Source organism: Nerophis lumbriciformis, linkage group LG16 (genome assembly GCF_033978685.3).
Source record: "Nerophis lumbriciformis linkage group LG16, RoL_Nlum_v2.1, whole genome shotgun sequence".
Classification (NCBI taxonomy): domain Eukaryota; kingdom Metazoa; phylum Chordata; class Actinopteri; order Syngnathiformes; family Syngnathidae; genus Nerophis; species Nerophis lumbriciformis.
The window spans coordinates 9,442,840-9,455,776 of NC_084563.2; the positions used below are offsets into that span (position 1 = coordinate 9,442,840).

The 12,937-nt window shown below is 45.0% G+C and overlaps 1 protein-coding gene across 2 annotated transcripts; it reads left to right on the plus strand.

Moving 5' to 3' along the window:
• The first annotated feature begins 52 nt into the window (after window positions 1-52).
• Window positions 53-11,381, plus strand: spata4 (spermatogenesis associated 4). 2 transcript variants are annotated; one of them, XM_061977308.1, is made up of 6 exons: window positions 53-166; window positions 3,360-3,489; window positions 3,670-3,788; window positions 7,455-7,672; window positions 7,742-7,819; window positions 11,098-11,381. In XM_061977308.1, the coding sequence occupies exons 1-6, from the start codon at window positions 90-92 to the stop codon at window positions 11,187-11,189; spliced, it is 714 nt and encodes a 237-aa protein (XP_061833292.1). In that variant the 5' UTR covers window positions 53-89; the 3' UTR covers window positions 11,190-11,381. The 2 variants fall into 2 exon arrangements, with proteins under 2 accessions (XP_061833292.1, XP_061833293.1); XM_061977309.1 differs by lacking the exon at window positions 3,360-3,489 and having other exon boundaries at window positions 62-166.
• The last annotated feature ends 1,556 nt before the right edge of the window (window positions 11,382-12,937 follow it).

Genomic DNA, 12,937 nt, shown 5'->3' on the forward strand with positions numbered 1-12,937 from the left:
ATTAAAGGGATGACGTCATGACGTGTGGCTTGGACCGACCCCCCCACCCCCCGGGGAGCAGCCCGGGGGGCTAAGCTTTCGGCGTGACAATGACGGCACTGCCCAGGGACGTGGTCAAATGGCTGCAGAGTCTAGAGCTGTCCGCGCAGGCCACGAACATCCGCAGGTAAACCCACGACTCCTCCCCACTGCGTGACTTCTACCGTGGCAAAACAAAACAAAAAATTCAAATTATGTTCGTCTTTTAGTCTATTCTCTGCGTCAAATTGGACATAATTAGTTGAGGGACAAGCGGTAGGGAATGGACACATGGATGGATCGTTGTTTTTTTTTACGATTAAAAAAAGTGGGTTTGATACGACCTTGCAGGGGAGGAAAAAAATAGCCTGCCGCTGCATGTCCAGCAGAGGTCGCTGTCGCACAAATATATTTTTCATACAGAAGGCAGGCGCTTTGAGAAGCTGCTATAATTGTTTATTAATGTGTAAAACTGAATTTGAAACACGATCTGCAAACAATATGTATAAACACTACGGTTTATATAAAACAATATTTAAAAGGGTCATAATAATAAATCAGAATAAATCTGGCGCTACTTTTCTGAGCATGCGCGGGTTTTTACCATATTACGATTACAACAGTAGCGAATATCCATTTAAGGATGGTGGTAAGTGTAAGATGTAAGATGTATGATCAGTGTCAGAGCTTGGTTCGCATTGCCGGCAGTAAGTCGGACACGTTTCCGGTGAGGGTTTGACTTCGCCAAGGCTTCTGTTCATAACTTTTATGGACAGAATTTCTAGGCGCAGTCAAGGCGTTGAGGGGATCTGGTTTGATGGCTGCAGGATTGGGTCTCTGCTTTTTGCAGATGATGTGGTCCTGATGGCTTCATCTAGCCAGGATCTTCAGCTCTCACTGGATCGGTTCGCAGCTGAGTGTGAAGCGACTGGAATGAGAATCAGCACCTCCAAGTCCGAGTCCATGGTTCTCGCCCGGAAAAGGGTGGAGTGCCATCTCCGGGTTGGGGAGGAGATCTTGCCCCAAGTGGAGGAGTTTAAGTACCTCGTAGTCTTGTTCACGAGTGAGGGAAGAGTGGATCGTGAGATCGACAGGCGGATCGGTGCGGCGTCTTCAGTAATGCGGACGCTGTATCGATCCGTTGTGGTGAAGAAGGAGCTGAGCCGGAAGGCAAAGCTCTCAATTTACCGGTCGAGCTACATTCCCATCCTCACCTATGGTCATGAGCTTTGGGTTATGACCGAAAGGACAGGATCACGGGTACAAGCGGCCGAAATGAGTTTCCTCCGCCGGGTGGCGGGGCTCTCCCTTAGAGATAGGGTGAGAAGCTCTGTCATCCGGGGGGAGCTCAAAGTAAAGCCGCTGCTCCTTCACATCGAGAGGAGCCAGATGAGGTGGTTCGGGCATCTGGTCAGGATGCCACCCGAGCGCCTCCCTAGGGAGGTGTTTAGGGCACGTCCGACCGGTAGGAGGCCACGAGGAAGACCCAGGACACGTTGGGAAGACTATGTCTCCCGGCTGGCCTGGGAACGCCTCGGGATCCCCCGGGAGGAGCTGGACGAAGTGGCTGGGGAGAGGGAAGTCTGGGCTTCCCTGCTTAAGCTGCTGCCCCCGCGACCCGACCTCGGATAAGCGGAAGAAGATGGATGGATGGATGGGTAAGTGAAAGGGTCCCCCAGATAACTGTCTTTTTATTGTTTTTAGAAATATGAGTAAAACATACGTTGACGATATGTTGGAAATATGTACAAAAAGGGCATAAAACATTTTTTAAAAAAACTAAAAAAAAAAAACTTTATTTTGACCATTGCTAGGCCGCAAGCGCCCCCTCGAGGGCCCCCAAGTGATATCTGTCCGTATGGGCCGCAGTGGTACTCAACTGTAATACACTTTTCTTCCACTTGTGGCAGTAATGAAAATCTCTAACAAACAGAAGAAGTCTGTAGACGTTTCTTAAGCGCCAAAAATACGACTAAAACGTTGAAGCTGCATTTTTATTTGCACTGAAATGTTATTGACAGTTTAGTTAAGAAAATTATTTATTATTAGTTTATTTATTTTAGCACATAATTGTGTATTTTTCGTCAGTTACTTAGGAGTCCCTTCTAATGCTGTATAATTGGTTGGTATTTACTGTTCTAATCAGCCTGACCTAAGGTTTACATACTTGCCAACCCTCCCGGATTTTCCGGGAGACTCCCGAAATTTAGCGCCTCTCCCGAAAACCTCCCGGGACAAATTTTCTCCCGAAAATCTCCCGAAATTCAGGCGGACTCAGGTCCATGAGGACCTGAGTCCGCTAACCCACAATATACACAGCATACCTGCCCAATCACGTTATAACTGTAGAATGATGGAGGGCGAGGGTTTCTTATGTGGGTTTATTGTTAGGCAGTTTCATTAACGTCCTCCCACCGCGGCAACAACACACAACAACAGCAGCAGTCACATTTTTGTATACCGTAAAGCAGTCCGTCTGCCGTAAACAGCAATGTTGTGACACTCTTAAACAAGACAATACTGCCATCTAGTGCATTTGATGAAAGCACTTTTGTGCGTGCCACACAGCAATGCATCATCAGAGAGGGTGTTCAGCATGGTTTGAAAAATAGTGACAGAGATTCGAACAAGGATGGACAATTCAACCCTTAACTCAACAATGAGTAGATGAGTGTTGTGTGTGTATATGTGTAAATAAATGAACACTGAAATTCAAGTATTTATTATATATATATATATATATATATATATATATATATATATAATAAAATACATATATATATATAGCTAGAATTCACTGAACGTCAAGTATTTCTAATATATATATATATATATATCTATATATATATATCTATATATATATATATATATATATATATATATATATATATATGAAATACTTGACTTGGTGAATTCTAGCTGTAAATATACTCCTCCCCTTTTAGCCACGCCCCTAACCACGCCCCCGCCCCACCCCGACCACGCCCACCCCACCCCCTCCCCTCACCTACCGAAATCGGAGGTCTCAAGGTTGGCAAGTATGGGTTTATGTGTGAAATAAATAATATTTGTGATTAACAAATGCATTCATATCATTTGACAAGGTTGTAAACTGTCAGTAGGTTAGATACAATTATTGAATATGATTAAAATTAAGAGTACGATTACTAATTCAGTGTTATTATTTGAGTGGGCCCGAGGCCCCTCAGCAGTGCAACTGTTGGGCCTTATCTATCTATCTATGTAAATATATATACACACACACACACACATACATACATTGTTTTTAGTAATATGAGTGAAAATATATTGATTGATTGCAAATGCGGTTCCATCCACAGAGATTTTTCCAGTGGCTACCACGTGGCCGAGATATTTTCCCGTTATTATCCCAGAGAGTTCCAAATGCACGCCTACAGCAAAGGCATTTCTCTTCCTGATAAGCAGCTGAACTGGAACAAAATACGACAGGTGCGTGACGGAATGTTGGAAATATGTGCAATGAATACGTGATTCTAGCTCGTTTTGTTGTTTTTCTACACCTTTTTGACTCTGTTGCCAGTCGACAGAAGCTCGCAGAGAAAAGCCTGACTATGCTAATGTGATGTGTTCCTGGCAAAGCGTCCGCCAATCAGAGCGTCGTCTCTTTAGTCCTTGCAGAGGCTGCGTCTGCTCTTGATGGACAAGATGGTTTACGGGACCATCCACTGTAAGGCGGGAGCGGCCGAGTTGTTGGTGCAGCACGTTTACACCATCCTGACCAAGAACAGGTAACTCCCCCCATTGGCTGCTTAACGTCTTTCAGGCTATGTCTACACTAAGCCGGATAACTCATTAAACGAATAATTATTGAGCCTAAGCCCCGTTTCAGCCACGCTAAACTATCGTTTAAGGTTCCCCTCCTCGGATAATTTTTTACACGCCGTGTATTTCTTGAATCTTTGGCTCTTAGCTTTGTTTGGACTCATTGATCGTTTACAAACTGAGTTCGCAGAGGAAGTAACGCCACAAAGTGACGTCGGAAAGAACGCGCCACAGCCAGCTTCATAATAAAGCGGTTTCGTAACTCGGAGCTAACCACTGGAACTATGGAGGCGAGTCATCCAGACATGCCCGTGTTTCTCCTTCTTCTACATGTACAGACGCTTGCGGAAATCACACATGAATACCTTAAGAGAAAGCCATTGCAGCTATTTGGGATACAACACTTCTCAGACGGCAAGAGAACTTTCCAATGTCCAGGTCAGCTGTGATTCTACTTAGCTCAGTCAACGAGAATGCGGGCTCCCGTGGATGTGATAAAAAAAGGTAGCGTGTGCTTTGAATTACCTGGCCGTCGAGGAAAGACTACGGAAAACGGCGAATGCTTTTGGACTGGCAAAGCAGACTGTATCAGTTATTGTCCGCCATGTATGTCGCGGACTCAACGTCTAGGTCCAGAGTATATAAAGTCACCAAAAAGGAATGGACAATGAAGGTGAAGGCAAAAGAGTGAGGAGTGTCCTGACCAGATATCTAGATCCCTAGTTTGATTGATGTAAAATGTTATTTATCACATTGTTTACTTTCGTGTCCAATAAAGATTTGCTTAATTTATGATGTCTCGGGTGTGATTCACTACAATAGGGCCCCACAGCACACTGGATTCCAGTTAATTGAAAAATAACATCACCTCAGATTGCTCTGCATTTAATACTAGTTTCAGCTGAGTCGGCTGGGACTGAACAACATCAAAAGCAGACTGCCGAAGCTCAAGGGTTCAAAACAAAATATAACCACGTCATCCGCATAAAAATGGAACGCAGCATCCGACACATTATCATAGAGATTATTTACATAGATAGAAAACAACATTGGACCTAATATGGAACCCTGAGGCACACTGACTGGACACATTGGGTTATATTGGATAAGTATTTCGAAAACCACTTCATAGCATGCTGAGAAGGACCAATCCTGTGCAGGCTGTCTGCCAGAATGATATGGTCGACCATATGAAACGTTTTTGAAAGGTCAATAAACACAGCTGCACAACCAACTGACACACCTAGCCAGCTTTTTTTCGCCACAGCGCCATCTGCAAGCTATCCATACACTTGGGTAAAACGGAATCCATCCTGTTTGCGTCCCACATCAACCTTAAGAAAGTCAATGACTTCACTATAAAAGTGGGTGACATTGTTATCACCAGGAAAGATGAGGTCACCTACCTAGGTTCCATTCTAGAGGCTAATCTTTCCTGTGATAAAATGGCAACCAAGGTACTCAAAAAGGTCAACCAACGAACGAGATTTCCCTAAAGAATCTCCTCTCTGGTCAACAAAAGCACCATGAGGATTCTAGTGGGAACTCTCATTCAACCCTTTTTCGATTACGCATGCACCTCCTGGTACCCTAGCACCTCCAAAACCCTCAAATCTAGACTCCAAACATCTCAGAACAAGCTAGTCAGATTTCTTCTAGACCTCCACCCCAGATCCCACCTCACTCCTACCCACTTCTCCAAAGTGGGCTGGCTCAGGGCGGAGGACAGAGTAAAACAACTTGCACCGAGCCTAGTCTATAAAATCCGCTACACCTCCCTGATACCGAAGTACATGTCAAACTACTTCCTTAACGTAAATGACCGCCATAACCACAACACCAGGGAGAGCTCCACTAACCACGTTAAACCCAGATTCCGATCTAACAAAGGTTAACATTCTCTTTCTATGCCACATCAATATGGAACGCACTCCCAACAGGTGTAAAAGAAAGGGCATCTCTATCCTCCTTCAAAACCGCACTAAAAGAATACCTCCAGGCAACTTCAACCCTAAACTAACACCCTCCCCGGATTGTAAATAATCAAATGTAGATACTTTTTCTTATGCTTTCTGATCTCTCTATCTATGTTCACTACTTGCTGTACATATCCTACCAAATCAGACCTACACTGTTTCAATGTCAATTTCTCTGATGATGCAATTGTTAATAACAACCAAGCCTAAATCCCCCCGCCCCCCTCCACATACCACACCCCGGATTGTAAATAATGTAAATAATTCAATGTATACACTAGAGATGCGCGGTTTGCGGGCACAACCGCGGAGTCCGCGGACTATCCGCGAATCGGGCGGATGAAATTTAAAAAAATTAGATTTTATCAGCGGGTCGGGTCGGGTCGGGTCGGGCGATTGAAATTTAAAAAAATTAGATTTTAAATAGATTCAGGCGGGTGGCAGTTAAACCAATTCGGAAATATATATACATAGTTAAATGTTGTTACCCACATACGAAAAACGAGCAGGCACCTGCAGCATATGCCACAACAGAAGAAAAAAAAGAAAAGAGATGGACACTTTTACAGAGCGGAGAAGGCCCCCGACGCCTCGCCGGGGTCCGGGACCGAGGCACCTTCCCCCGAGAGGGCCCCACCGGGAGCCGTAGCTGAGGCGATCCGCGAGAAGGGCCCGACGCACGTCCAGGGTCACCACCGCGCCCACCGCACCGACACCCCGCCTCGTCCGCCTTCGCCGCGGCCGGCGTCACGCGCAGCAGGTAAGCAGCTTACCTGCCCGCCACCCCCGTGGCCGGGGGCTCGTAACAGGGGTCACTCCGTGCGCTCCGCCCGCGCAGCTTACCTGCCCGCGCAGCTTACCTGCCCGCCACCCCTGTTGCCGGGGGCGCGTAACAGGGGTCACTCCGCGCGCAGTGCGCTCACGAAAGGGGTGGGGCTCACCCTGGTTGATATAGACAGCAGCTAGGACGGTGGCCATGGAAGTTGGAACCCGCTAAGGAGTGTGTAACAACCCACCTGCCGAATCAACTAGCCCTGAAAATGGATGGCGCTGGAGCGTCGGGCCCATATACCCGGCCGTCGCCGGCAGCGAGACGCGCTTGGAGGTGCGCTCAGCGCGGCTCCCATATGATTGGGCACTGGTGTGCGTCTGGGTCGTGACAGCGTGGCACGCGAATGTCTGTGCTGCATTGGATCAGTCTCTTTTCTTTAACAGGCAAAAGCTTTATAACCTCACTAATGCCTTGCATCGTCTATATTAGATATATAACAACGGGCGGATGCGGTTCTGATCAAATGTTAGATCGGGTGGATTGCGGATGGTTGACGACTTTCTGATGCGGTTGCGGATGAAATAATTGCCTATCCGCGCATCTCTAGTATACACCCTGATAATTATCTTGTGTGATGACTGTATTATGATGTTAGTATATATCTGTATCATGAATCCGACCCGACCCCGACTTAAACAAGTTGAAAAATGTATTGGGGTGTTACCATTTGGTGGTCAATTGTACGGAAAATGTACTGTACTGTGCAATCTACTAATAAAAGTCTCAATCAATCAATCAATCAATGCTGTATCTGCTGGGTCACCGCACTACTTGGCCCCATTGCAAGCAAATGATCGAATAAGACGTTTCCGTCCGTCTTTCAGGATCCGAGCCGTTCAAAACCCAGATATGGACTTCAGCGACCAGAAGTACCAGAAGCTTCTCCCCTGGGTGGCGCGCCCCACGGCCCTCACGGCGGTGAACAGCAACGTGAGGGCCACGGAGATGAAGGCCTTGCCCGACTTGTACAGCAACCAGAGGAGGGCGGAGGCCATCATCAGCAAACACTTGGAGGAGAAGGCAGAGAAGCTGGCAGAGCGCGGTGAGACGCCGTGAAGATCAGCCACCGCTCCAACGCTCCTTCTCAATATGGAATGTGCTTCACCAACAGGACGTTTGATCAAGATGAGACGCGTACAGACGACATCGAGTGGAGATGAAAAGTACTCGTCTGGTGAGAACACACCAAGTAAGACTTTGTCGTCATGATCAAATATTCAATTATGATATCATTTATGTAGGAATACTGATTAGAAATATGTTTACCCTAACACTCTTTCCTGATCAAATACTCTGAAAAACGTCTGCTTGCCCCCCGGTTTAGTGACCGTAAAAAGGGTAAATGGAAAAATGAACAACACAAAATACGTATATAAGCACTATACAGCAAACTATGAACTTGAAGTGCCATCCCATTCCTAACCCTCAAGGGTTCAATATGATGTCGGTCCACCTTTTGCAGCTATTACAGCTTCAACTCCTCTGGGAAGGCTGTCCACAAGGTTGCGGAGTGTGTTCATAGGAATTTTCCACCATTCTTCCAAAAGCGCATTGATGAAGTCACACACTGATGTTGGTGGCTCTCAGTCTCCGTTCTAATTCATCCCAAAGGTGTTCTATCAGGTTCGGGTCAGGACTCTGTGCAGGCCAGTCAAGTTCATCTACACCAGACTCTGTCATCCATGTCTTTATGGACCTTGCTTTGTGCACTGGTGCACAGTCATGTTGGAATAGGAAGGGGCCCGCTCCAAACTGTTCCCACAAGTTTGGGAACATGGAATTATCCAACATTTCGGACTGTATTGTGCAGAGTGTGAAATTTGGTGGAGGAGGAATTATGGTGTGGGGTCGTTTTTCAGGAGTTGGGCTTGGCCCCTTAGTTCCAGTGCTCCAGGTTACCAAAACATTTTGCACAATTCCATGCTCTCAACCTTGTGGGAACAGTTTGGAGCGGGTCCCTTCCTCTTCCAACATGACTGTGCACCAGTGCACAAAGTAGGTTCCATAAAGACATGGTTCATCCACACCAGACTCTTGTCTTGACTGGCCTGCACAGAGTCCTGACCCGAACCCGATAAAACACCTTTGGGATGAATTAGAACGGAGACTGAGAGCCAGGCCTTCTCCACCAACATCAGTGTGTGACCTTTTGGAAGAAGGTTGGAAAATTCCTATAAACACACTCCGCAACCTTGTGGACAGCCTTCCCAGAAGAGTTGAAGCTGTAATAGCTGCAAAAGGTGGACCCACATCATATAGAACCCTATGGGTTAGGAATGGGATGGCACTTCAAGTTCATATGTGAGTCAAGGCAGGTGGCCAAATACTTCTGGCAATATAGTGTACATGGTTGAGGTGCAGATTTGATATAGATGATGCTTTCATCAGTTGATGAAAATGAGTAAATTACATTAATAACATCTTGCAATTTGATATTGATGTTATTAGTCATTGCATCCTTTGATAGATAAAAAAAAATACCACAAGTGGGGGCATTTTAAACCTATGCCAGACTCCATTCCACCTATTAAAAATTGTCACATCGTTCAGAAAGAAAGAATAAATAACGACAAATGTAAATAGAATACTATTTCATAAGTGTAATATTATAAAATATGTCCGTCTATCTGTGCTGGCCCTGTGATGAGGTGGCGACTTGTCCAGGGTGTACCCCGCCTTCCGCCCGAATGCAGCTGAGATAGCCGCCAGCACCCGCCGCGACCCCAAAAAAGGGACAAGTGGTAGAAAATGGACGGATGGATGTATATAATTAAAATGTGTCCATTTTCAGAATGTGCTTGGTCTATTTAAACAAATACAATATAAAATGTTAACATAAAATCTACATAATTTCTTTTAAATGATAAAATGTTAATATCATAAAAACTGCGACAAGCGGTAGGAAATGGATGGATGGATGGATATATAATGTTAACATAAAAACTACAAAACGTTAAAAACTATAAAATACAATAACATTAAAAACTATCAAACTGTAATAACAAAACTATAAAACGTTAAAGTAAAAACTATAAAACTTTAAAAAAATAAAACCTATAAAACGTTATTAACATATCAACTATAACATGTTCATCCATCCATCCATCTTCTTCCGCTTATCCGAGGTCGGGTCGCGGGGGCAGCAGCCTAAGCAGGGAAGCCCAGACTTCCCTCTCCCCAGCCACTTCGTCCAGCTCCTCCCGGGGGATCCCGAGGCGTTCCCAGGCCAGCCGGGAGACATAGTCTTCCCAACGTGTCCTGGGTCTTCCTCGTGGCCTCCTACCGGTCGGACGTGCCCTAAACAACTCCCTAGGGAGGCGCTCGGGTGGCATCCTGACAAGATGCCCGAACCACCTCATCTGGCTCCTCTCGATGTGGAGGAGCAGCGGCTTTACTTTGAGCTCCCCCCGGATGACAGAGCTTCTCACCCTATCTCTAAGGGAGAGCCCTGCCACCCGGCGGAGGAAACTCATTTCGGCCGCTTGTACCCGTGATCTTGTCCTTTCGGTCATAACCCAAAGCTCATGACCATAGGTGAGGATGGGAACGTAGATCGACCGGTAAATTGAGAGCTTTGCCTTCCGGCTCAGCTCCTTCTTCACCACAACGGATCGATACAGCGTCCGCATTACTGAAGACGCCGCACCGATCCGCCTGTCGATCTCACGATCCACTCTTCCCTCACTCGTGAACAAGACTCCGAGGTACTTGAACTCCTCCACTTGGGGCAAGATCTCCTCCCCAACCCGGAGATGGCACTCCACCCTTTTCCGGGCGAGAACCATGGACTCGGACTTGGAGGTGCTGATTCTCATCCCAGTCGCTTCACACTCAGCTGCGAACCGATCCAGTGAGAGCTGAAGATCCTGGCCAGATGAAGCCATCAGGACCACATCATCTGCAAAAAGCAGAGACCTAATCCTGCAGCCACCAAACCGAATCCCCTCAACGCCTTGACTGCGCCTAGAAATTCTGTCCATAAAAGTTATGAACAGTTATAACATGTTATTAATATAAAAACTGTAAAACGTTGAGAAAATAAAAAAATATAAATAAAAACAGTTACGTTATCACGCCATGACTTTACTTGCCCAACCCACTTGGGAATGTATTTCCCTCCATGTGGCCCCTGAGCTAAAATGAGTTTGACACCCCTGGGTTAACCACAAGGAAAAACGCACATGAAAACAAGACGGAAAGATTGAATAACACAAAAGGAGGGTATCAAAAAAAGAGGACAACCAGCCCTAAGTAAATTTCAGCTCCCCTAGCTATGAACAGGTCAGAATATTAGACACATCTCTCTGTATGTACACCACTATAAACTGCTACATCAATAATAATACACATTGTTATTTATCTGACACAACTCTTGTATAAACTTCTCATTTGCTGGTGTAGGCTACCTATAATTTATTATTATTTTTTTTTTTTAATTCCCATGATTGTCTGTCCTGTCTTTTCTAGAGCTGTACCCCCAGTCACCACTGGATGGCGCTGTTGTTTCCTACAAGACCATCACAGTGAACCAGCCTGCCAGAAGATCTTTGCACAGCTGATTAAGATGAAGAAGCTAAATGATTGTCTTAATCTCATCCCCACCTGTGCACAATGGACCACACACATACTGCACTGTGCATCATATCTGGATATGACGTCATTGTTTGACTCTGCCAACATTGTTTGGATAATATCTACCACTAGGTGGCAGCATGGATTCTTTTAGGCTCCAACATGAATAAATCACTGCACCTTCCTAATAAGAATTTGTTTGTGTTTTCTCATCTTTAATTTATGACATATCACCAACTTGTTAATAGCTATTAAATCTAACTTTGTACAGGTTAATACTGCAAGTGTATCTGAATAAACGACGACAAAAGGGGGTTATTTGTGAAAGTAAGAAGTCTGATAATGTCGCTGATACCACCGGAATCACACTCACTGACCCAGTTTCCATATCCTCATTAGGGTCACAGCTGAGCTGGAGCCTATCCCAGCTGACTGGGCAAGCGGGCGGAGACAATCCAGCCAATCCCGAAGCACACATATTAAAAAAAAAACAAATCACAATAACATGAACACTATATGGACGACGGTTGAGCGTTACAAACGTTATATACGACATAAATGTAGCCCACCATAGAGGTTTTATTACTATCATGATGATGATACTAATTGGACAGCCACAAGCAAACAAGTCCTCAAAACAATATTAATCTCTTACTAGTGGCTAACGTATATATATATATATATATATACACACGTATATATACATGTATATATATATATATATATATATATATATACATATATATATATATATGTCTTAATAAGGTTATCCAAAAAATAGTGCTCGATACCGTAGTAGAGCGCAATATATGTATGTGTGAAAAAAGCCTTGTGATTGTTCCATCTGGTTTTGAATTCACCCTCGGTTAATCCTACATATGTGTCGGATGTGTTAATGTCCTTGCGTATTACCTTAGATTGGTAGACAACTGATGTTTGTAAGCACCCCCCGTTGAGAGGGCAATCAGGTTTCTTTCGGCAGTTACATCCTTTGTTGGTTTTGGAGTCGCTCTGTCTGGGGGTCGACGGCTCATTTGCAATTGTTTTGTTGTGGTTTGAGATGATTTGTCGTATATTGTTCATGCAGCTGTAGCTCAATTTAATGTTGTTCTTGTTGAATACTTTTCTTAGGGTGTTGTCTTTGGGAAAGTGTTTGTCAATCAGATTGAGGAATTTGTGTCCAATGTTCGTTGAGACGTTTTTGCTGTATGAGGGGTTGTACCAGATGATGTCGTTTCGTTTTCTGTTCTTTTTTGGCTGGTTTCCTGGCGTGGGTTCATAGGTGAGGGTGAAATTGTATCCGCTTTCATCAAGGGCTTTTTGGTACGGGGGTAATACGCAAGGACATTAACACATCCGACACATATGTAGGATTAACCGAGGGAGAATTCAATACCAGATGGAACAATCACAAGGCTTCTTTCAGGAACAAAAACCTGCGAAATACCACAGAACTCAGCAAACACATTTGGGACCTCAAAGACAATAATGTTGAATATTCAATAACATGGCAAATTCTTGCATCCAGCACACCTTACAATAGTGGTAATAAAAGATGCAACCTATGCTTGAAAGAGAAACTGTTTATTATTTACCGTCCAGACCTGTCATCCCTCAACAAGCGCAGCGAAATTGTAACAACATGCCGCCATAGACGGAAACACCTCCTAGGTAACACATGAGCCAATCACCACGCCCCTAGGCCAGCCTGTACCCACCCACTCTGTGCCCTATA

What these genes read in the sequence shown, in the direction of transcription:
- spata4 (XM_061977308.1), top strand. Translation starts at nt 90, where the DNA reads ATGACGGCACTGCCCAGGGACGTGGTCAAATGGCTGCAGAGTCTAGAG. An exon ending in CAGGCCACGAACATCCGCAG is followed by an intron (nt 167 to 3,359) that starts GTAAACCCACGA and finishes TTCCATCCACAG; the next exon opens with AGATTTTTCCAGTGGCTACC. An exon ending in AGAGAAGCTGGCAGAGCGCG is followed by an intron (nt 7,673 to 7,741) that starts GTGAGACGCCGT and finishes CTTCACCAACAG; the next exon opens with GACGTTTGATCAAGATGAGA.